We start from the raw sequence: 24,956 nt of genomic DNA on the forward strand, positions 1-24,956 counted from the left end.
TGGTTAGTGTTACCTGTGTACAGGTAAAGGTGTCAGATTTTGTAAGCAGGTTATCACATAAGTAATTCCTTCAATAGTTCTTTCAGTATTTTATTCCATTGATAGTACATGGTTCCATTTTGGAATTCATTGGATCAAGGATATAATTTCAGTCTTATTGAGTTACATTGTATAACATCTTATTAGTTTATTGTGAAGGAAGGAGTTGAGATTGTGCTCTTTGTCTGCACAAATCTTGAATGTGATCCATAATAACAAATCTTAACTATCTGCTTTCTACTAAGTGACAATTTACTGGGCTGCAAGATTAGGAAATCTTGGTGTGAAAATTCAGATGAGTGTGTTCTCTGTGGCTCATTAAGAAATTATTGAAAATATCTGCAGTCTCAAGGTAGTTTTAGCATATTTGTATGAAGGTTCATGATGTAGTTAATGTCTTATTTTGTTCTTCTTGCACAGCTCTTCTTAAAAAGGAACGACAGCTCAAGAAGCAACCATTTGCAAAAGCTGCAGGTATTAAATGCGACAATAAGAAAGCAAGTTTGGAGCAGCCTCTTCATCCTTCATGGGAAGCAAGCAGGAGACGCCGGGAACAAATGTCTCAAATTACAGCATTCCAAGGCAAAAAGATTAGATTTGATGACTAGACTATATGTAAATCGAGATTAAAAAAAAAATACTCTTTGGGGATTTGCATCTCATGGTGTTACAACTACTGTTTGAACATTTTTGTTATACTGTCTTTATCTTTTGCAACCTGTAAAATAGCAACTGCTAGAATTTACTGTAATTCAATTATGAAAATTACTTCATTTATTCAATATGCTGTCTGTTGATGAATGTGGTCATATGGTCTTGGTTCATAGGTCCCATTATATAGTGCCACAAATTATGAAATACCCCTTAACGTGAATTGATGGATTCTAAGAACATCATTAGTACCCTGTAGAAATAGTACAGATTCTTTGGAGCTTTTTTGTGTGTGTAAAAATGTACTTTAAACTATACAAGGACTTGGCTGTCAAGAGAGAGAGGAGAATACAAAATACTGAGGTGATAATCGTAGGACTGTATTATCAAACACATCTTAACTGAAAAAAACTAAGAGATTCTTAAACTTGAACAGACTTTAAGAATTCCTGAATGTATCAGGCAGCTGGTAAAGCTGATCAGTAGCATGCATGATGATATGAAAGTTTCTGGAGAGCAATAAAATATTAGCGTGTTAAATTGTCATCTCTGTCCTTTGATTATACTGCAGATTTGAAGAACTGAGTGTCTTTAATACTGTTGTCCTGGAGGATATTTCTGGGTACTCCAACATGTCTGTCTTGCACTTTCTGAAAGAATGATGAAAAACTGAGAGGTCTTTGTACGCTAAGAAATATTTGACTTTTAAGTGCCATTCTGAGTTTGGGAGTTGGTTTGATTGGTAAAATTTTTATTGTAACTTTCTTCAAGGGCTTTTCCTACTGCTTAATTGAAAAAAAATTCTGAACTTGTAATTCATCTTTAATAGTGTTGTTTATTTAAATATAGTTAACTTTCATAATTAAATAAATTTGGAAACTTGGTAAATGACTGCAGTGGGCATAATATAATACACTGCACAATTCATGTGGTGCTGCCATGGCTGTGCTGCCTTCCAGCGGGACCTGCACAGGCTGGAGAGTTGGGCGGGGAATAACCTGATGAAGTTTAACAAGGGAAAGTGTAGAGTCCTGCATCTGGGCAGGAACAACCCCAGGTTCCAGTATAGCTTGGGAAATTACATATTAGAGAGCAGTGTAGGGGAAAGGGACCTGGGGGTCCTGGTGGACAACAGGATGACCATGAGCCAGCACTGTGCCCTTGTGGCCAGGAAGGCCAATGGCATCCTGGGGTGTATTAGAAGGGGGGTGGTTAGTAGATCGAGAGAGGTCCTCCTTCCCCTCTACTCTGCCCTGGTGAGACCACATCTGGAATATTGTGTCCAGTTCTGGGCCCCTCAGTTCAAGAAGGACAGGGAACTGCTGGAGAGGGTCCAGCGTAGGGCCACAAAGATGATGAAGGGAGTGGAGCATCTCCCTTATGAAGAAAGGCTGAGGGAGCTGGGTCTCTCTAGTTTGGAGAAGAGGAGACCGAAGGGTGACCTTATTAATGTTTATAAATATATAAAGGGTGAGCGCCACGAGGACAGAGCCAGGCTCCTCTCGGTGGCAAACAATGATAGGACGAGGGGTAATGGAATCAAGATGGAACACAAGAGGTTCCACCTAAATTTGAGAAGAAACTTCTTCTCAGTGAGGGTGACAGAGCACTGGAACAGGCTGCACAGGGAGGTTGTGGAGTCTCCTTCTCTGGAGACATTCAAAACCCACCTGGACATGTTCCTGTGTAACCTCACCTAGGTGTTCCTGCTCCAGCAGGGGGATTGGACTAGATGATCTTTTGAGGTCCCTTCCAATCCCAAACATACTGTGATACTGTGATACTGTGTTTTGTAATGCCTAAGAATAGCGCTGCATCATACCAAATGTCCATCTAGCCTAATACCTTCAACATTTGTCGAACAGGAATGCTTAAGCATAGGCATAGAGGAAGCACACAGTGCTTCCAATTTCCAGCTTGTTTAGCTTCCTGTTTTAGAGCTCAGGGACATCTTGTGATATTGTGGGTTATTGTATTTAATAATCCTTAATGGATTTATTTTCTGCAGATTTATCTGCTCTTAAATCCACGTGAACTTGTGAAATCTGTATTCCCTTAAGGTGTGGAAGTCCTTCCTGTGTATTAAACTTTTATGAAAAACAATCTTTTTCTGTGTCTTGGCAAAGAAGGCCCTATCAGACTCCTGGGCTGCATTAGAAAGTGTTGCCAGCAGGATGAGGGAGGTGATCTTGCCCTGTACTCAGCACTGGGGAGGCCACATCAGAAGTGCTGGGTCCAGTCTGGACTCCCCAGTGCACAAGGGACATGGACAGATGGGAGTGAGTCCAGCAAAAGGTGACCAAGATGATTAAGGGCTTTGAAGTATATGACAAAGAAGTAGAGACTGGGAGAGCTGAGAGACTGTTCAGGAGAAGAGAAGGCTCTGTGAGACCATGATGTGTATAAATATGGGGCAGGGGAAGGGAAGTGTAAAGAAGGTTGAGCCAGACTCAGTGCTGTTGAGTGGCAGCACAAGATGCAATGGGCACAAATTGAAATACAATAAATTCCACTTAAATGAGAAAGCTTTTTTCACTGAGAGAGTGGTAGAGCACTGGCACGGGTGCCCAGAAATATTTTGAAGTCTCCATCCTTGGAGATCCTGAGAACCTGGCTGGACACAGTCCTGGGTAACTGTCTTGAGGTGACCCTGCTTGGACAGTGCGTTTGAAATAAATGATATGCAGAGGTCTCTTCCTACCTCATCTGCTCCTTCTGATTTTGTACACTTAGGACTGAGTCAAGCAATGACTCCCTAACCATCAGTCGCTTCACACTAGAGTTACTGATTGTGTCTAAAACATGCAGTCACCATATAATACCTCAGTGTATTCCACTTGGGATGACAATAGCCTCAAATGACAGGAACAAGTTTACATTTTCTAGTGTTAATCTGTTGCTGATATTGCCACCTCTCTCCTGCAGATGTTTTATGTTATTTGTAGCCCAGCAACTTCTGCCCATTCTCCCGTCCTGTGTTAAGTTCCTGAAGGCTAAATGTTCTGGTTGTTCTATTTTATATTGTTATCTAAGCATGTCTTGGCCCCACTTGGTTAGGCTTTCTCTTCTGCATCCTAAACAAATGTTACTGTATGTGGTGTTATCCTCCTGAATGGCATTGCTACTCAGGAGTTGGAAATTTGAATACCCTTCCATTTTCCAGTGTTTTCAGTTATTGTTTTTATTGTATTATACGGAACAACATTTAAGGCCAGGAGCATCAAAATAAACATGGATACATGTTTACTGTAGTTTTGTAGGGAAGGGTCATATTTTCTAGAAAAAGCTATGGTTTTATGTGCTGTAGACAAACTTTTAAGTTTTCCAGGTGCAAATGCTAATCCTTAATGCTTTAAATAGGTAAGTCCTAGCCGAATGCTACGTCAAACAGATGTTTAGTGCGCGACTTCTCTGATTCCAATAAAAGGCAATTAAAAAATCTTTTGGTAGGTGTCTTCAGCTACAATAGTTTTTCATGGACAGCTTATCTTTGTTTCTGCAGAGAAGCATCTATTTTTAAAAGCCGATTCACATTAAAGACCAAAAATTAAAGATTGCAGATAGTTTGGGAAAGAAGAAAAAATTAATTAAAATACTCTTAAGGAGCTTGTGTTCTGAAGTGCTTTTTTACATGTGCTTAGAGATCTAAAAGCATTAGTTTATCTTGGCATTTTAACAAGTTCCTTTCTCCATTCTTACAGCTGTAATTTGTGGCCACAGAACTCTTCCTGAAGGAAGCCTGACTTATCAAGACATCTTTTTTTTTGTCTTCAAAAACACTTATTTAAAGAAAAGAAAAAAGATAACATACACTGAATATGAATGAGAGGAGATTAGGTTACTGGCATTGCCTCATATATTAATGGGTTACTGCTACTTCTAGCTGGTGCTTAGTGACTCACCTGTATCACAGCCTTAATAAACTATACGAACAAGTTGTGATTGCTGAGATTTGATAATATCTTTTATGTGCAACTGGGCATTTTTTTTTTAACTGATAAACCTATGAACTTATCTGGAGGCTGTTGATAAAGTTCAGAACATTTTCTCCTCATTGTAACAACATAACATTTTCAATATATACATTATTTTAACATAACTTTTATCTGTAACAGTGTTTAGACAGAGATCTCTTACAAAGTACTAGCGATTTATTTTTATAATGATATGGAAAGTTATTTCGTTCTGTGATGATTAGATTTAAAAAACCTTCAGAACCATGCTTTCCAGTTCAGCGACATACCATAGAATAAGTGTTCCCAGTCAGGGTACATTCTGTCAGATACTACCAGACTGCTTCAGGTACGCAGTTTTTTCAGTTCAGACTTAATGACTAAACAATGTCTATCAAGAGAGTCAATGTTAGTTTAAATGTGATTTTTTTTTTTTTTTAAGAAAGACAGGTATTATAGCACCAGTTTGAAGACTTCCAAACAGATGTAAATATTTCTGCCATCAGTTTCTATGGACAGATTAGATCAGGAGAAATAGGGCTTGAATGAAAATTCAGTTACAGCAATACTTTCTTAACCAAAAATGTTGGGCTGCATTCTAATTGTAGGTAGGTGATAGATCATTTTGCAATACTAGGCAGGTGATCTAATGTGAAAATGGGATAGTACAATAGCAGGCAGAAGATACTTTAAACCTGGAGGTGCTTTATTTTCAATGAATTCAAAGACACCTTCTGCAATAATTGCATGTGGAGTTTTTTTGCTGCATTTTTGGTTTTGCATGCATTCTGATGCACAGTGAGTTCTGTGCTGTAAGCATAGTACTTGCAGGAATTCACAATTTTAAGTTCTTGGCTCTAATATATAGCAGTATAAGAATAACTTCGTTAAATAAATCATAGAAACATAATCACAACATTGTTTATATCTGAAATAATTCTACATTTATTTTATGAATTTTAAAAGTTACTACATCATTTTGGTCTCCATTTACTCAAAGTCAAGAGTGCTATGAGTTGATATTTAAGTGTTGACAACCTCTTACTGGAGTGAACATTCCAAAGTTTTTAACCATGCTCTTATGTATTAATCCATCAGTGACAGGACAAGAGATGCTTCACAATTTAGCCTATTTCATTCATTTAGCATACAGATTGAAGAGGCAGCAGGACATTGGTTTGTACTCAGAGAATGTAAATAACAAAGAGTAAAATGTTTTTGGAATAACTGAGTGTTAAATGTATTAGTCAATTTTCTAGCAGACTTTCTACCATGGACTGCTCAAATGTTCTTTCCATTAAAGTAAAGGTTTTAGAGCAGAAGTTATGAAAGTGGTTTCTAAGTTCCTGTTCCTACAGAGACAGCCAATATGGTAAGGAAATCTTGTATTCTGATGAACCATACCTCATCCTGTTACACCTTCACATGTTAAGCCTTTGTGTCGTGTGAGAGGTAATTTATCATGCCTTGCAATTTTTTCTTTCTTGTTTCTAACTTGTTGCGACATTTTTTTCTGAGAATGTGTCAACATGATAGAATCTTCCTCATTTCCAAATAGATACAACAACTTTAATTGAAGCTTTCTCACTGAGAGATGGTTCTGGCCTATGCATGAAGTATAATACTTCGACAAGTAGCACGCTTGAAACATTTTATTCAAGTCATTTTCACATAAACTTGCAACCATTATACGGGCATGTAACACAAGAATATGAAAGTGCAATGAAGAATATAAAGCTAGTGCCTGAATATTATAAATTAGAGCGCTTCAGATAAAGATGTAAAGTTACTGAAATTAAGACACTCGAAAGAAAAGTGAAGGAAATAATGAAAAACCTTCAAAAAAGTTGCAAAAACAAGTGGCATTTCACTGTATCTAGCACTTAGTTGCATAATAAAAACCTCCCAATAACATACTCTTTGGTTTTAATTCAAGTTAAAATCTTTCAGCACCTTTTAGGATGTGGAGAAAATGAAAATGCCTTATCAGCATAAATGTGAGACACAGGATAAACCACCTTTCAATGTCTCATGTATGAAATTCACCCTGCTGGTTTTGAATGAGTACAATGCAAATGATGTATGAATGGTTAGAGGAAGGTACAGCTGGTGTTTGCACTCATTCGACACTGCATAGTAAACTTTGGAGCAGAGAGAAAACAAGTACACTTTTACTAACACAAAAACATCATCTACACAATACGTTGGTTCCATTGGTGACCAATCTGTCATTTTTCTTACACTTTTGTCTAGAAATATGCAAATATCAAATGTATTTCAGGATTAAAAAAAACATAACAAACCCCTCCTGTAATGAACCTGGCTGGCATACAATATGTTCCTTATGTGCAATATTTATCTAAAGATCTGAAATGTGGGAGGTAATTGCTTCACACACATTTTTACAATTCGGCTTTTCAAAGGAAATTTGAGACTGCAAGAGAGCAAGTTTGTTCTAGATTTCTCACAAAATCTAAATCTGATTTTGCTCCCACTGAGACCAATGGCAAGATGCCTTGCAAAGATGATGGGAATAAGCCAAATATCTGGCAGAAAGTATTCCAAAGTATAATTTGCTGAATAAGCTTTTATCAAACAGTTTTTATAAATGTTTTTCAACAAAAATGCACGTAATCACATAAATATATTCCAGTATGAAAAAAGTAAGTTAAAGTGTCTGGGTCAAAACTGCAGAGCCAAGATACTGAAAATACTGGTTGGCACTCCCTTATTTAGAACTACTTCTACACATGCTATATAATAAACTTTTCTACTGTATTACGATTTACTATAGTTGAACAGGGGAAGTTAAAGTCACATCCATTCATTTTTTTTAATCCTAAAATCCCTCCTTTTTTCTAAATAGACTGTTCATGTTATCTTAGGCAATTTTTGTGCTATTGTACATCACTGTCATGTTGCTTAACACACATTTCAAAACAAATACAATATTTTGCTACCGAAAAAAAAAAAAAGCTACATTTTTGTAGCTACAATATCCCCAATATTCAAAGTTGTGGCATTCAGCACCTTGCCGAACCAGGCCATTCCCACTGAAAGGACCAAGTTCAGTATTACAACTTGCTCCACCTACACAGATGCTCAAGGTCCTCTGGCTCCTTGCTGACTTCTGTGGAGTTCTGCAAGTGGTTTGGGTATAGGCATGTGAGCAGGTTACTACCTCGTAAGTCGAGGGATAAACTCAGTTTCTGTGGCTGCTCTGTGTCCAGCATTCCACATTAGCATCAGGCACAGGACGTACGAGCACACAACCTCTTGCCAGGAAGCAGCCCGTGCCCACAGCCTAGCTTCCATTACAGTAGCTTTTGTGTCCACTGCCCAAGCTGCTGTCGGGACTTTCACCACAGTTTTGTCTCAAGTCTACAAAAAGGTGAATGCACGTGCATCCCTTAACACCACTTAATCTTAAAAACTCTAGGCTGAGATTTCAAAAGCCTAGACTTTGAGCAGACCTCCAGTTTTTGCAGACATACGTAATAAATGGCTTTCTAATACTCCTAGTTTCCAAATTTTGCTTCTGTTTGTTGCCCGTACTGGTGACTAATTGTTAAAATGGATCTCTCAGCAAATAAAAAGGGACCTGCGGGTATAAATAGTATTCATTCTGCACCCTCTCCCAATGTTGGATAATAATCACTGGGTTGCTGGTTTTCAGATTCTTTTAAGTATACATTGTAGTTGTGTAAATTTGTAACCAAGTTACGATTAGGGTGGAAACACTTTATAATTATGAAATAAGGTTAAATATTGGTAGCAAACAAGTTGATCCATAAAGGATATTACAATAAATCGTAAAACTACCAAAGTAAATCCATAGGGTTCTATTGCACAAAATCATTCCAAATACTGCCTGAAGTATTCTCAATGGTGATAATAAAACCTCTCCATATCCCTCAGATTTTTCATTTTTAACTATACTGAATGTCTTATTCAAATTTTTTAAGAAGATATTGAGCTTTCCATGTTTCATTAGGTGTTTTGAAACGTTGACTAAATCAATACCAATCAGTATTTCTACATCCCTTTGTCTCAGAAGTAGATCCTTCCTTTTACTTAATAAGAAATCTTCTGGGGGAAAAAAACAAAACAAAACAAAACAAAAAACCACCAGATCCCCTTGTGATATGTTATTTCACAGTTTAAAAACAAAATCACAGCTACTGTAGCTTACAGCAGGGTGCACTGCAAAAGCAAAATAATTTGGGGATGGGTGGAGGAGTGGTATACGCAGCACCAGTTAAGCAGTTCAGCAAAAACTTTGATTTGGGCTGGATTTTTTTCCCCTTAACAATGTTGTATTTGGTTCCTGAACAGCCTAGCAGGGCTTCTGTTCTCCCTCTATATAGAGCATATTTTCAACTTCATTGTTTGAATACTGAGATATACATTTTAAAAGTCAAATACAGTACTTAAGGGGGAAGCAGGTAGTAGGCTTTTTCATTATAAAATACTTTGGTAGAGATTCTGACCTACTTCTGTTTGTGGTGCCACCTGAGTTAATTGCCTGTATTATTTTGATGGTTAACCTGTTCAAGTTGGATGTTTTTCACAGATGACTACATTTAGGACTCTTCTTCATCTCCAAGAGCCCTTTTCTGGACAAGTATTTATTTTTTATCCACATTAAGTTTGCAGAAGTCTTTTAAAAGCCCCACCTTGAAAAATCTCTTGAACATAGAAAGGTGGATAAGTTCTTTAATTCATTTCCACAGATGAAAAGTTTCTTTCAAAACCCCATCTGTTTTTACTTAAGAAAATGGAAAAACTTCTAATGTATTAAAAATGTAAACATAACTTTTCTTGCAGGGGTTATAACTGTTATATATATATATATATGTATTTCTCTGCTATATGTTAATAGTCCTTGAAAACTGAACATACTTTTCTCATTCATATCAATGTGTCCTAGCAAGTTTTATATTAATGGTACTGTAGCATTACTCTCAAGCTGTTTTTCATTCTGCTATTTTCTGAGATAGCTGAAATTAGTACTTTCTATTGTATTTTATTTAATTCATTTAACATAAATTTTTTGCTACTTTTTAAAATATGTTCAACTCATTCACCAGTAATATTCCCACTAAAGTCTATTATCACATAAACTCCCAATTTTCAGGACTTAAGAAATGCTTGTGTTTTAATGAATGAGTTAGATTTTCAAAATTCAAAGGATCTGTGCATGAATCACCAGTTCCACACATTTCAAGAGTAATAAAACTAATGCCAATTTAAATGCTTAAAATCCAGTTACAGATTTGGTTGAGAAGCAGCTGAAGTGCTTCAATATCACATAAGGTGTGTGGGTGTATGTGTGTATGCTCTGTAGTTTTTGTTTCTATAGTGTTTACATCCTATTGAAGTTTATACAATGATATTTCAGTTCAAAACATTTGGCACCTCTCATCCATTTTCTTGCAACTTTCTCAGTACCTGTCAAAAGAAAAGAAACGACGTTATACAGATGACGAAGCAGATAAAAAAGGGTATCTGCTTAACACTCTTTGGTCAGCTTGAAGGTGCATGTCAGCAAACAATAACAGAGATTTTGTTTCCTCACCTTGCATGATATGTTTCCTTGATAACATTCAAAGAGGTTAGATGGGTAGACTAAACGTTAAAGGCATGAAGCATAAATTTCCCTTCCACTTGAATGTGAGCAAGAACGATGTTCCCATTAGTCCTGTTACACAGAAACGCTTTAAAAGCTCCTGCTTCAGGTCTGCCAAAAATAATGGCTCATGACCTGCAAGACACCTGTTGTTCCTTTTCATCCATTTCCTGCAAGTCTGACCACCACACAGCGAGAACAAATAGAGGATTTTGTTGAAGCCATTTAAATTCTCACATTTATGAGCAAAGTGCGATTTTAAGTGCAAATCTCCACAATGGCATGAAAAAATGCCTCACTTAATTACTGGTTTCCTAATACAAAGTAAGGAATTAATATTTTAAAGGCTAATTAAGCAATAGTCAAATTCACTTAGTATGTTTCACTGATGCTGTTATAGCAGACTATACTGGTCATTTATTTTACCTTTCATTTACTGCTCAGGAATTTATCTCACACGAACCTCTACAGAATATTAATACCCACTGTTTATGCAATCCAAATGAAATCACTTAGTAAATATTTTGTATGGGCAATTAAAATATTATCCTAAGAACTGCTTACCTCTGTGTTACAGAAGACTGATTGCTTTGTGTGTGTGTCTGTGTTTCACAGATAACTAAGCTACAATAGATCAACCATGAGAACAATTATTAAATGAATTTGCCTTTTTGGAAAAAAAACCATAATTGTGGCATTGTTCAAACTGTTAAAGAACTGAACTGTAAATGGAGAGTGGAAGAACTGTTTCAGGAAGAATGGCTGCAGCGTCAGCAGCAGGAGCAAAGTAACATACATGTGCAGAATTTTGCAGAATGTTTTAAGAGCTCTGTAACTGCTCAGCAGTTGTGTGTGGATGCTGTAAATGGGTATTGTATGAGCACAGAAAGGTTTTAGTGCAAATACAAAGAAGGCATGAGCCAGAGGTAGTTATCTAGCAGCCCAAGTAGTAGCAACAATTTTGAAAATGCTATATAGATTGATGGCATGATTGCAAGAGCAGAATCCTCACTTATGATTGTCAAGCCTAAATAATTTATAAAAAACAGTGCTAGCCTCGCAGAAATCATTTAATTAGTGGAGGCCAGGACTGGAAAGCTATGCTGTTATCAACAGCAAAGGAACTGTTCCCATCATTCCTGCCAAAAAAGACCTTTGAAAAGTTCCATCTGAATTTTGAATTAACACACTAGATCCTGAAACCAAAGAAACAACATACTAAATAAATGGATATAGCTGGAATTAATGGTGGGACTTATTTTTTCAATACAAAAAGAATCTCTAGGCTTTATAAATCTGTGTGTCAGCTTTAGTACTATGAGTATAAAACAGTTGCAAAGACAAAGGAATGTACTTACGGTGAAATTGTACAGCCAGAGGCATATGCATGGTGGCCTGTATAGCGTATATCGCAGCGTACTATGTTGTTGGAGTAATCGGATTCAGGCACCAAATAGCTGGGGTTTACACTCACCTTAAGGGGAGAAAGTACATTGTTGTCTACTTCCACATTTGAGCTGATAACTTATATTCACAAGGACACATGCATATGATTTGCTTCTTTAAAAAACAAAGAAACAAACCAACCCCAAACCTCCCCACTCCTAAAATCCTTACCTTCAGAATGTAATTTCCAGGTTTTACATCTGTAATATCAATCCACTGGCAGTCTATATCAGCATTGTAAGTGTCATAGCAGCCAGGGCTCAGTCCCTTAAAAACAGAGTTAAGATGGATGTCAAAAAATCATTGGGCATGGTAACATTCTAGACATTAGTGACATCCAGGCTGAAGTATACTTAATCCTCTCATTTCATTACGAAAATTACCTCAGAAAACTAGCCTCATTTTTTCTTGGCATTTTATTTGAATAACTAAACTAGAATATGTAAATATATCGCTTTTATAGACAGCACTGTATTACTACTGCATAACAAACACCTATACCATTGATAGTTGTTCATCTGTGAGATACCTGTATTTTATCTGTATTTTATTATCACTTGTTACAATACTCCCTTTATGTAAATATTGTTGATGCTATTACTTGCAGTTCTTTACAAAGGTGAGAATAAAATCAAAACTGACCAAAAATTGGACCTGAATGTCTATAAATCTCAAGTAAATAGCTTCTGAGATCCTTAAATAAACACTTGATCACCATGTTGGAACCTGTCTCTACCCTTAGGAATGATGCAACTTTTAGTTATAGGTGTACTCTGCCAAAATGCCATCTTTGAATAGTAGAGTCTAGGGCCATTTTCACATCAAGTTTTGCTCTGAAATGGCACCTCTTCAGGCAAATAGTGACACAAGAATCTGAGAGAACTGAAAATGTAGCCTTTCTTCTAGGTGAATCTTTTCTGAAAGCTTCTTTGCTGTTAGGAACATTAGTAAGAAGCTCCACATATGAATATATTGATGGTTCAGATCCAGTGTCCTTAACCACGGCTGACACAGTTTGCTCTTGGCAAAGCTGATTTGCGCTGGTGACACGCATAGTGCACAAAACCCAAGTCCTGCAGGAATTCCCTCTTGACCCAGCTGGTGATCCGCTCAAACTCTTGCACGTATGTGCCAAGTCTGAGGCTGGAGGAAAGTTTTACAGTCCAATTACAAACCCCTGAAATATGGACTTCCATTGGAAATGCTGACACAGTCATGATTTTAGTGACACATACTTCAGCTTTAAAATATGTATATTGCTAAGTTAGATGTCATAGTCTACAGAAGGAGAAAGACATTTATAAAACCTCTTCGAAGCCTTCATGTATTGCAGATCATTCATTATATTTAAAATGCAAATGTGGACACGTCAGCCAGTGAAGCATAGCTGGCATTTCTCTGTGATAAAATAACTACCTCCTAGGTTTAAAACTGCAGAATAAGGGATACAAGTTTATGCATGAGTATGGTCACATTGACTTAAACCACAGATCCATCAAGCTCAGTGCCATGCCTCTGACAGCGGTCAGCAGCAGATGTTTGAGGAAAAAAGAACATAAGAAATGGTATGTGTAATGTCCTTTACCCAGGAAAATTCCTTTCACCAGACATTTAACTGTATTTAAGGCACGGGGTATCATCAGATTTTTGTGTTTAATAGCCTCCATTACTTTGTCTAAATTTGAGTCCATATAGATATTTTTGAGCTCTGCAATATCATATAGCAAGGTATTTAATACTTTATGCATATGTCAAAAGAGCACTCCACTCTGTTTTAAAGTTGTTGCTTTTGGATATCCTGTGAGGAACAGTGAATATCAACATTTCCTTCTTTCCATCCAGGACCACTCAAGATTTGGTATTATTTCTGGTTTTCAAAACAGAATAGTCTATGAAATCTCTCTGTGTGATAGCCATGCTACGCTGCTGATCATCCTTATTCTCCTGGGGATGGTTGGTTGGCTTTTTTTAAGCTTTTCTTTAACAGTTTTGAGAGGTGGTGATCAGAACTCCATGCAATAGTCAAGGTAAGAGTCTATCATGGATTTGTATAATAACATAACAGTACATTGGATTTTTTTTGCCTGTTCCCTTAATAAGCCCTAACACGCTTTTAAGTTTGTATATCACCCATCATGATATTCTCATGGCTGCCATTCTCTTTAACAGCCTTCTACATATGAATAAAACTATGCTGTAAGTTTTCTGTGTTGGATTGCCAGCCAATAGCTATAGATATTCAGGGAATTCAGCACCTTACATCCCCATGCTCTGCAAGGTAGAAGATACCTATGAACGCTGGGACCAGACAAGGACATGACCAAGCAGTTTGTGGGGGGATGAACACAGGAAACAATTTCTTTACTGACTCTGTCTCGAGTTCCCTCTAGCTTGCTTGACCAGTCCTATAACCACAAGAACTTGTGGTGTGTTTTAATGTAGTTTAATTACCAGAGATGCTAGGCTAATGAGTGTCCCTGCATATTAATAAGAAACCCACATATAGCAGTACTTGAGTAAATTATGTCTCCAAACTGCTATCCTGGCCCCTGCGATGGAGAATTTCAGAGCTAGTTAGGGCATCAGGTAATTTAGGGCGTCAGATGATTGGTAGAAAAAAGATCCAAAGATAAATTACAGAGGGAAAAGAAACTTAGTAGTCTCTGAACCAACTCTTACTTGTGTATGCGCTGTACATGCATATCGTCTATAATATCCATAATCACAGGAGGTATCTTCAAGACAGAAACTTGCTTTGTGTCCTTCAGCAACTTTTCTGTGCGAGCTTGCATCCAACAAGTCATAGTGGCTGAATTCATCCATGCTGTGATAATGTCTGTTAAACCATAGATTATTAAAGATAGATCACATCTTGTCAATAACATTTTAACATATTCCTATCAGATCTACCTTTAATTAGATTTGGCCAAATTTTATTAATTACACAGAACTTGCATGTTAGTATACTTTTCTATTACTGGCCATTCAATTAAGTTTTATTTTCATTTTTCTAATTTTAATGACTATAAAAATGCCATCTTCCATAAATAAATAAATAAAATATTTTAATTTGTTAAGAGAAAGACTCAATAGCAGCACTATTTTTCTGAAATTTCATGTTTCAGCTCTGATCCAGTAACAAAAGCAAGTAGTTGATAGCAAGTAGTTGAATTGTACATCTTATAACTGCCTTTAGCCAGAGTTTTGCTAGGAATGCTTACCTTACATACTATAAATTCCAGGGAAGTTTGCTACTTGCTAGCAAAAACCCAGTAATTTACTTTCACATTTCCATGGCCCTCAATCAATATAATGCATTCATAACATTAGTGAAAACAAAACATGCATAAAGAAATCAGCTTCTGTGTACTGGCAATGCAGAACTCGTCTGATGTCAACAATTTTTTAGTCCATACTTGATGCAGTCTCTGTTTCAAAAGTGTGTTATGCTTTTGATCTAGGCACAGCTTTCTTGCTTTCACACAATAGGAGTTCTAGCTCTTACTGTGGACTCGAACATCTATTATTCTTGTAATTTCATTTTATCAAAAAACATGGAAAACTGAGCTTGTAATTTAACAGAACTCAAACATTGTTAAAATGAAGAGGAGCACAAGTCTCACAAGTGCACATGTCAAGAACATTAAAACTGGTGCACAAATGACGATGATTAACTTTGAAGTCTGGTGGCTAGCCAAACTAATCGGCACTTATAGTTCACTTCCAAATGGGTTTGTTTCACTCTCATGGAAGTGATCACAAGAAATGCATTTTTTTGTAGGCAAAGTATTTTCTGTCCAATAACTGAATCAACATCAGAGACACTTTGCATCTGGACAGCGATAGCTGGCCTATGATGGCAGAGTAAGAAATGGCTTTTCTACAAATGGAAGATTTCAATCGCTAGTAATACCAGTCTTTTTTTTTTTTTTAAAGAATTTGCTCTAATGATACTGTTTTTTCATTCCAAAGCTTGAAGCCTCTGAAGCTAGAGAGATATATTCCATCAACTCCAGGGGCCTTTAGATCAAGCCCACACTACATATCTCTTTTGTAATAGAATAATATTAAGTTATCACTTATGTACGCACAACAGCAGAATTGTGTTTTAAGTAAGGTGGAGTAAGGTAAGATTTCTAGTATTTTATGATTGGTCCTGCTATGAATTAGCGAAATTTTGAACAAAAGTGCAAACTATTCATCTATTTTCTGAAAATGTAAAAGTTTGCAGTGTTAACAGCTCCCAAAATGTTGAAAATGTTCTACATTTGCCTTGCCGTGTTTCCAGCGATTTTGCTGTTTCTAGAGCAATACTGATACATGAAAAGTATCATGATATGATAAGAACATTGATATTATTAGTCAACTCAGAATCTTGTCTTTTCTATATTGACCAGGCCATTCCTTGACAAGAACTAACCCATGAAATTCAAGTAAATAAGTATGGGTCAATGTTTACAATGATGTATTATAGGGAATATGCTAGTACACGTACATTTTACATATTCCACAGTCACTTTAACATGATTGGGACTTTTATTTACTGGTTCCACTTAAAGGTAACTGGACTATAACCTGTATAAAAATATACGTAAATGCAGAAGGTGCTACAGTCAAAACTGATTTGAGACTCGTAATGAATTTATACTTTTAAGAGTTTTATACTTATAGATAAGCTTCATATTCATTTTGGTTTCATATGGCTATATAAAAAGTAACCACCAATTACCAATAAATTAATCAGACAGTAAAAGGCTAAAGTTTCCCCATGGTTGCCCCCCACTTCACTGCAGTTTTAGAAAATGTCACCTTGTAAGTGACAATTTGTTAGTGAAAAAGATAATAAGAGGATACCATACTGAGCACTTCACTCACTGGTGACAGCTGTGCCACTCCCATGAATAACGGGGTCTACTGGGCAGAAAATCTGACGTGCCTTGATTTTTCACTCTTTGGGGAAATCTTAAGAGCACCCGATTGTCGTAGTCTCTAACATCCGCTCGATAAGCAGAGCTGTAATAATACCAAAAAAAGAGCCATAAGTATACGCAAGAAACACTTTTAAAAGCACTTTATGTTATCTCAGAACTAACTTCTAGCACAGATCTTTTCAGCCCCCTTAAATATCATGCATTGGAGATGCGCAAGAATTCTAGAGGGTATGCTCAGGAGTGCCTGAGGTCTGACCAAGACCTGAATAAGACCCAGATCTGCTTCTAGTAATACAAATAGGAGTGTGATCATCTACTTTCTGCCTCCATCTCTGAAGCAGATCACTGCTTAGCTGTAAAATTACCCTGGTACCCAAAATACAATTTCATCAGTTGCTGTTAACCAAAATAACTTCTGTGTATGTAAGATCACACAACGAATGTTTGTTTCTGTTGTAAAAACAAACAAACAAACAAAAAGGCTCCAGCTATATTTTCCTATTTCACATAGCTATTATCTACAGACTTTTAAATACAGGAATATTTTAGTCAATTTATACCCAGTAAGAACATTTCAATTAGTCTTCACTGTAAAGTTAGCATAAAAAATACTGCTTCTTATGCCATGTATTCTTTTTCCAGTGAAGTGAAGAAAAAGCATGACCCTGGAAACAGTCTGACATCAATTAATGATGCTGGTAAATAAATAAATCTGGTTTACATGATAAGGTATCAAACAAGTTAAAATGGTGAAAAACAGACATGTTGATTTCTTTCCAAACAAAACAGGAAACATCCCTCTTTGCCAACTGGACAGGACCTAACTTCATAGCAAAGCTGTTATTTCAACCTGGTAAAAGACTTTTAAACACTTTTCAAGGAGATTTTAGTCTTAAGAGACATTACAAGGCAGAGACCCAGAAACAATTAGCATGTTATAATTTTAATAGTAACTTGTGCTGATTACGAACAGGGCTTTTTTTTAAATACTATTTGGTTGGATTAGAGGAAGGAGATGAAAATCACCAGAATCAAGTGGTTTTTTCAGGTGCTTCCATTTTGCAAAATTCAGATTTGTTCAAGTGAGCCTGATAATAGAAATGTGTAAAATGTTTTCTCAAAATGCAGGTTCTTCAAGGCATCTGTAGTTTGCCTCTCTAATATGGTAGTATTGTTTTCCTATGTACACACCCTACAATCTGCCGCAGGTTAGAAGGTTACAAACTGAGCTGTTTCCATGGGCCCTTCAGCCTCACTTTTCTCCACATATCACTGTGTCCTCAGGTATTCCGCAGTGGGTGCAGAAGCCCAAGAAGCCAGAGTGAACAGGCAAAAGCCAGAGTGATGCCTACCTTGCCAGGCAGTTCTCCTCAGCAGCACATCTCAAGTTATACATGGACATCCTCTGGACATATGTGGACGCCTGGATGTAATAGGGATCCGGGACTAAGTCAGGGAGACCTGCAGTTCATCAAACCAACCACATAACAGCAAGATCAACCCAGGACACGTCTGCAAATACTTGGCTTCCATCCCAATTGTTAGGAGCCGTCGTTTTGCTACGGACCCCTGAGCCCATTAAGCTCGCTCTCCCTTTTGCTCAGGCCCTTCGCCTTTTCTCAAAGACGAGCACGACGCCCGGTCCCCGCGGTGGCCTTCCTCCTGTGGCCCGCGTAGCTCGCCCTCTCGCCCCCAGCCGCCCACCGGGCTTCCCGCAGGCCCGGAGCCGTGCAAACGCCTGTCTGGTCCGGTTCTGCCCCGAGCGAGGGGCTCGCAGGGCCGCCGACCCCGCACCGCACCCCGTCGGGACGCGCCGCGCTGGCACCGTCGTGCACGCGAGCGAGCGGCCGGCGCGGCGGGGCCGACGGGAGGGGAGAGGAGGGAAGACAAGGGACGGGAGGGCTCTTACCATACTGGAAGTAGCCGGTGCCATAGCCAGGTCTGTACCTGCTGCCCTGGCGGGGCCTCTCGTAGGTGTCGTAGTAGTTGTAATAGGGGTTATCGTCCGTATACTTGTAGGGGTTGTAGGGGTCGTCTCCTACCATGACATCTTCCCGCCCGGGTCTGAAGTTGCTGAGAGGCGGCAGTCCGCCAGCCCCGGTGCTGCTTCGGTTGCCGTCGGTCCCGGTGCCGCCGGCGGGGCTGGTGGAAGCGCTGTGTCGCGAAGGTCCCGAGGAGGCGCTTCTGGCCGCGCCGGCGGCCGCGGGGGTGGCAGCCCCCTGGCTCCGCTGCCCGGCGGCGCGACCCTCCGAAGGAGCCTGGTAGCCGGCCTGGAACCAGTGCCGTGCGCCGGTGCCCCCCCGGCTGCGGGCGGCGGGCTGGGGCTGCGCGGCGGCGGGCTGGGGCTGCGCAGCGGTGGCGGCGGCAGCTCGGGCGGCGGCTCCCCGCGGCAGCGTGCCGTTGTTCCGCAGCAGCAGGATGGGGCTGCCCGCCGCCTCCGCCGCCTGCCTGCGCCGGGGAGGCTGGTACTGGGACCCGAGGCTGAGCAGGCTGTACACCTGCCCGTTGTTCTCCCACTGGATCCGCTGCCTCCAGGCGGCGGGGGGCGGCGGGGGGTCGCGGGGCGGCGGCTGCTGGCCACCGGCGGGCCACAGGCAGCTCCAGTAGATGCATGCGTGGAGATGGGCTAGCAGGAGCCCCGGCGGCGCGAAATGCATCTTCTCCTCTTTCCTGGGTGCCGGCGGGAGAGAGGAACGAGCGAAACCAGGGGGCGAGCGGAGAGCGAGAGGCGCCTTACTGCCCGGGTTGGGGCGGGGATGTGGGGAGGCCGGGGGGTGCGGGCTGCGCCTCTAGAAGGGTTCGGCAGGCAGCGGGGTCTCAGACGCAGCGGCACCCAGCCAGTGCCATCGGGCAGGTCGGGCCGTCGGAAAGGAAACCTGGCCCGGGGGAGGCGGCGGGAGCGGCTTTTCTTCTTCCCGGTATTTATAGGCGAGGGGATGCGAATGGGAGCCGGAGCAAACAATCAGCCTCTCATCGTTCTCCGGCCCGCGCTTGTGTCTGGTGCGAGGGAAGGAGGAGGAGAGACCAGGGACTTTAAACTTGCTGGCACTCTCGCAAAGTTACACAAGCCCCGCTGGCTGCGCCCCCGCCATTTGTTCACGTAATGCGGCTGGAAACGTGCGGCCCTGACAGTTCCCCCACGGCTGCCCCCCGCCCGCCGCCGCCCTCCCCGCGCGGGGGCGGCCGGGGGGAACGGGGCGGCGAGGGCCGGCGCGGCGGCAGCGGCTGCCCATCCTCCCTTCCTTTTTCCCTCCCTCCTTCCCTCCCTGCCTGCCTCCTTCCATCCCTGCCTCCCTCCGGGCCTCGGGCCGCGCCGAGCCGAGCCGAGCCTGCGGCGAGCGGGCGCGCTCAGACACACGTAGGCTGCCAGAGTATGCCGTGGGGCAGCGCCAAAGTATGCAAAGGAAGAATGCTATTAGCTCATCAGCGCTGGAGAGACTAGAAACGGGGTGGCGGGGAGGGGGAAGGGGCTGCTAGCGAGAGAGGAAACGTGTTTCTGGAAAATGTGCTGGCCGGCACATCTCCCGGGCTGGAGCAGCTGCTGGGGACCTTCGTCTTAGCGCTGAGTAACAGTCGGATCCCCTTAATGACCTCTTAATCAGGAGAAAACCTCCATCAAATAAACTCTTGACTATTGACTTTTGGATTTTCTGAGTATGAGTCACACGATAAATACACTGGCGGTTGTCCTCCCAGAGTAAGTTTTCATTGAAAAGTGAAATTTCACATGGGAGAGGCTGAGCCTCATCACCAGAACAAATAAACCTGTCTTAAGCAGCGTGTCCCCAAAACCGTGCTGGGAGAAGGAGGGCAGGCTGTGGCCCGAAAGCCTCTCCCGCCCTTCCTGCATTTACAAGAGTTCATCAACACTGTGTTTTGATAAGTCAAATCACCCAGCAAGGCAAACGAATTAAGGTCTGTGGATTTCAGCCAGAACTACTTTTGGGTGTATTTTTTCAAGGGCTGTTTGCTTATGAATCCTTGCAAAGGAATGGAGAAGAATACACCAAAGTTCTCCTTCAGCGAATGTTTAATGGTGAGGATATTTCTTAACATATTCCTGTCAAAGCCAACCAGCCCAGGCTGAAAGGTTTTATCCTACTAGGGCAGATGCAGGCACCTTCCCACCACGGCTCACTTACCCAGTTCAGGTTAGCAGTCCGTATACCACTGGCTGGGCAGGTATTTGCCACTGCATTTTGATATTCTTGATACAATTCTCCTGTAGTTTTTTATATTGTAGTTTATTTTAATTGCATATTACTTCGAATGTTTCACAATAATCCAAATTCTGCAAAACGCAGTCCTGTGTTGTGGCTGTGATGCATTGTGATTGATGATTTACACTGCTATCCAACTATTATTAGTAGTGATTAGCTTTAAAATAACTACTTCTAGCCCCTGAAATCAGTGGTAGTGTCCTGGGAGTTAATTTTATCCCTGTGGACAGGTGGGTCAGAGACTGTGGGCAATGCCTGGTACTGGCTGTCCAGGTAGCCAGGCTGGCTGGCTCTGCTCTCCTTTTCAGGAGGTCAGTGCTGCAGACAAATGTGCAGCCTAGTAAGCTTATTTAAGCACTGTTAACCCTGCAGTCACCCAAACCACCTGGAGGGTTAAAATCACTGGGAAATCAGCAGTTAATTATAAAAAATCCCAGTCTGGAGAACACAGAGGAGCACAGGGCAGGTGTGCATCAAATAGATCAAAGTCTTCTTACTTGGGAGTAATATCCCCAATAGGACAGTGAGTGTTTGTCATCACTGCTAGCCCACAACAGGCTGGTGGGGAGCATCTGCTGGACTGGGGTCCCAACCAGAACCAGTAACTGGTATCTTTCCACAAGTGGGTTGTGCCTCACACTCAAGTTAGTGATACAGATCAGCCATCAGACTGCTTGCTACAGAGGTGGTTTAGTTTAGTTTCTCTTATTCATCATATTTGCAGACTGCTCATCCCATCTGATCTTTCTCATTGTGGCTTTGAAAATATTATTCTCCATTTAAGGGTTTGCCTGGAACAATCAGTGACTAAGACTGAGTAAAATGGAAAGGTTGAAGATAGGGAAAATACAACACTGAAGGAATGAGGTTTCTGTCTTTCTAATCTTCCTCTAAATCTTACTAGCATTACAAACAGCAGGTTGTTGCCCAATGTGTGATATTAGACAAAGTTTCCACACAGTAGGATACTAGCTTTTTTTTTTCTTTTTCCTGATTAAGTAACTGTTTTTCATGCAATTGGAGAAAGCATAGTAGAGGCTAGTCCTGCACGTTTATTAGCCATTCACATTGTTTGCCATTTTTTCCATACCACAGGTTTTATTTTTTAAAAGCACTATCAGCATCCCTAGAGAGTCACATCCTTCACTTATCATTAGGCACCTATGTCCATTCAGCTACTGTCCTCTCCTTTCCTCTCTCTCCTCATAGGTTGCCTAATTATACTAGGTTTTATACCTTGTGTCTGTCTAGACCAGGGCTGTCAAACCCATTTTCACTGGAGCCACATCAGCCTGGCAGTTGCCTTCAAAGGGCCAAATGTAATTTTAGGACTGTATAAATGTAACTAGTCCTAAAGTGAAAATGTGTCCCAAGTGAAAATGAGTTTGACATCCCTGGTCTAGACCATCAAAAAGCCCACTAGTATCTGTGACCAGAGTTATGGAGGTGAAAATCTCTGCAGTGCCTGAAAAGTCTTGTAAGCAGGCCAGGTACTGGGATTGCTTTGAAAATTCCCTAAAAATTGGTGACTAATCTGATATTAAGCTTTCTCATGAGATTAATGCAGCCTCTTTGTAAAGCCCAAGTCTGACAGTGGATCAGAATTAATTTAGTTTCTTAAGCATTTGCTTACCTCTTTCCTACTTGGCTGGAATGACTGGTATGCCTGGGTACTTTTTGCACTGGGGATTCTGATTTCTGTCACCTACAGAAATAAGTACAGTCTATGTCAACTGAGAAATTATTTTTTCTTTACCAGAAAATGATGCTAATTGAAGCAGATATCAGTAAGTAACTGCAGTAATTTCTCAAAACCTGAGATCAGAAGGTATTTTATATTTAAATTTAATTGGTAGATTGTTGCAGTCCTCATTTGAAGGTTACAAATGGAAAAATGTCTTAAATGGAATGTGTAGCGTTTGAAGTCTTCCTTATGTGTACACCACTATTAAACAGCAGTTGTAAATCTCAAAAATGGAAAAAAAAATAACCTGTTCTTCAAAAGATCCCACAAACAGAACCAAAGTTATTTAAATTTGGTATGTCTTAGCACATCCAAGAAAAGACATTTTAAGATTCTCTAAGCTTACTGTTTAGTATGTGGATGAAAAAAGTCCTATAGTGTAGTAAAATGAAAGTTATTTAAAATGACAGTTTACACCTACCACGTTATTTGTTACTTTTTATGTTATTTTTTTAAAACCATCAGTTATATTGTTACAAGATGGCTAATTTGTGTTCTGATTTAGTGTTAAATTTGGATGCTTAGCTAGAACCACATATGTGAAGCAAGAAATATAATTAATTTTATGAAAGCCTAACGTGAAACTAGGCAAACTTAACATGTGTTAAGTACATGTCTTTGAACCAGTATTTATTTGTTTGGGATCCAAGGGTTGGTTATTGAGGAGTCATTATGAAAAAAAGCTTGAAAAAAAGTGTTTGTTTTCAGCTTTCTGTATCTGAGAAAAACCTCATTTATTCATCCAAGTTATGCTTGAGTAGACAAAAAACTTACTATGATTTTTCTGTTTGTATAAACACCTAGTTGCAAGTAGATTATTCAAATTCATCTTGCTTTGTGTATCTTCCTATTAATCTTTTAATAACTTGGGGGTTTTTTTTGCATTCTACTATTCAAAATTGGGTAATTTTGTTGCATACTAGAACACTGGGGATTTTTCTGGAGCACATGTTGCAGCAGGTCCAGGTGTCTTTATTTAGAAACTCACTTGTCAGTGCATTGGATTAAAAGGTCCCTAAATATAATTAATTCTCCTTAATAGTTGGAATTAGGATATTAGATATTTTTATAGTATGTAAAGTTCACTAGAAACAAAGAACACTGAGTATTTTCAGATTCAGGTCTGTAATGAGATTTAAAAAAAAATTAAACATTTAACAATTTAAAATTAACATAGAGATCAGGGCTATGGACTTTTTCTGACATCAGCAGTCTTCGGAACAGACTGTAAAAAATTATTTTCACAAAAGTTAATCTTCTAGTTAAATTTAGCTGATTTTGAAGTCTCTAATCAGGCAGCTTCCTATGACCATAAATAAAGTCCAAAAGTAGACTTTCAGAGTTTTTTCTGCTCTGAATTTATAAAGGAACACACAGATTTTTGTTGCTAAAATGAACTTGTCAACTCGTTGAAGAAAGCAAACAGAATTTTATTGGAAGGTAATATCATAATTTCAAAATGATCAGCCAAGATGCCACACCTAATATTTTGAGTTTATCTATCTGCATTACTCAACTATTTTCTAGTTACTTGGTTTTGTACACTGCAGGTAGAGCAACTGAATTGCGCATATTTATGTCCAGTACAGGAAATAAAGCATCCTTGTCCATCTCTGCAGGATCTGACAGCATTGTCAAGTAAAGCAGCTACAGGACCCAAGACAGCTGTTATTTTCTAGCATAGGACCTGAAGACAAAAACCTTCTGATGTCAGTGGATTTTTTGTCAAATCAGGGTTTTGCAATGAGGTTTTAACAGCAGTATTTTTTTTAAGTTTAGAGTGTTCATGTGTTAGTGAAGCTGAATATGAGTGGTTTCACACTCTGCAGCTACATGATTTATTACTTGAACATAGATTTTAAAATAGCATAGTGAAAATTAACCGAAAAGCCTCTTCCTTCTTGAATTTATAGTCCGTTTCATCTCTAAATATTGTTTTTTCACTTTTCTGTTTATTTTCTATTGCTCTCCCAAAGGTTTCTGTAACAAGTGAGATTTCTAAAAAAGCAAGACAAATAAGTAAATAGACAGCTTCTGCAAATTCAATCAAAGGTTTGAAAATCCACTAAAGCAATTTCTTTTCTTACACATCAGGGTGTATAATGAAGACTTTCCTAACTATTGTCTTGGAAGTATTCATTGCAGTGGCACGGAAAACTTACCATCAACAATACAATATAACCAGGTATGGTTGTTTTGGTTTCAGTAAGTTGTCTGATGACATGTGCAAAGAAATTGAAATCCAAGACACTCAAAATTAAGTGTGCACTATCTGCACATTAATGCCTCTGATAAGTACCAAATACTTTCATTTAGCAAGGTTAATAAAATTAAAAGTAGATT

General features: G+C 39.6%; 2 protein-coding genes across 3 annotated transcripts in view; one reads left to right on the forward strand and one right to left on the reverse strand.

The window, feature by feature from the left end:
• Positions 1–6,945, forward strand: part of SRFBP1 (serum response factor binding protein 1) — an 83,030-nt gene extending 76,085 nt beyond the window's left edge. Inside the window, exon 8 of the mRNA XM_082074091.1 lies at positions 460–6,945. Within this exon, the coding sequence (XP_081930217.1) occupies positions 460–647 (188 nt within the window). The 3' untranslated portion in view covers positions 648–6,945. The remainder of the gene's footprint in view (positions 1–459) is intronic.
• LOX (lysyl oxidase) lies at positions 6,281–19,796 on the reverse strand (the record flags this gene model as incomplete). 2 transcript variants are annotated; one of them, XM_082074089.1, is made up of 7 exons in its annotated part: positions 18,559–19,783; positions 18,002–18,110; positions 16,594–16,731; positions 14,398–14,554; positions 11,890–11,985; positions 11,631–11,746; positions 6,281–10,094 (listed from the first exon to the last, which is right to left on the reverse strand). In XM_082074089.1, the coding sequence occupies exons 1-7, from the start codon at positions 19,304–19,306 to the stop codon at positions 10,088–10,090; spliced, it is 1,371 nt and encodes a 456-aa protein (XP_081930215.1). In that variant the 5' UTR covers positions 19,307–19,783. The 2 variants fall into 2 exon arrangements, with proteins under 2 accessions (XP_081930215.1, XP_081930216.1); XM_082074090.1 differs by lacking the exon at positions 6,281–10,094 and having other exon boundaries at positions 11,627–11,746; positions 18,559–19,796.
• Positions 19,797–24,956: the final 5,160 nt, after the last annotated feature.

The sequence above is a fragment of the Streptopelia decaocto genome (assembly GCF_964273445.1).
Source record: "Streptopelia decaocto genome assembly, chromosome: Z".
Taxonomy (NCBI): Eukaryota; Metazoa; Chordata; class Aves; order Columbiformes; family Columbidae; genus Streptopelia; species Streptopelia decaocto.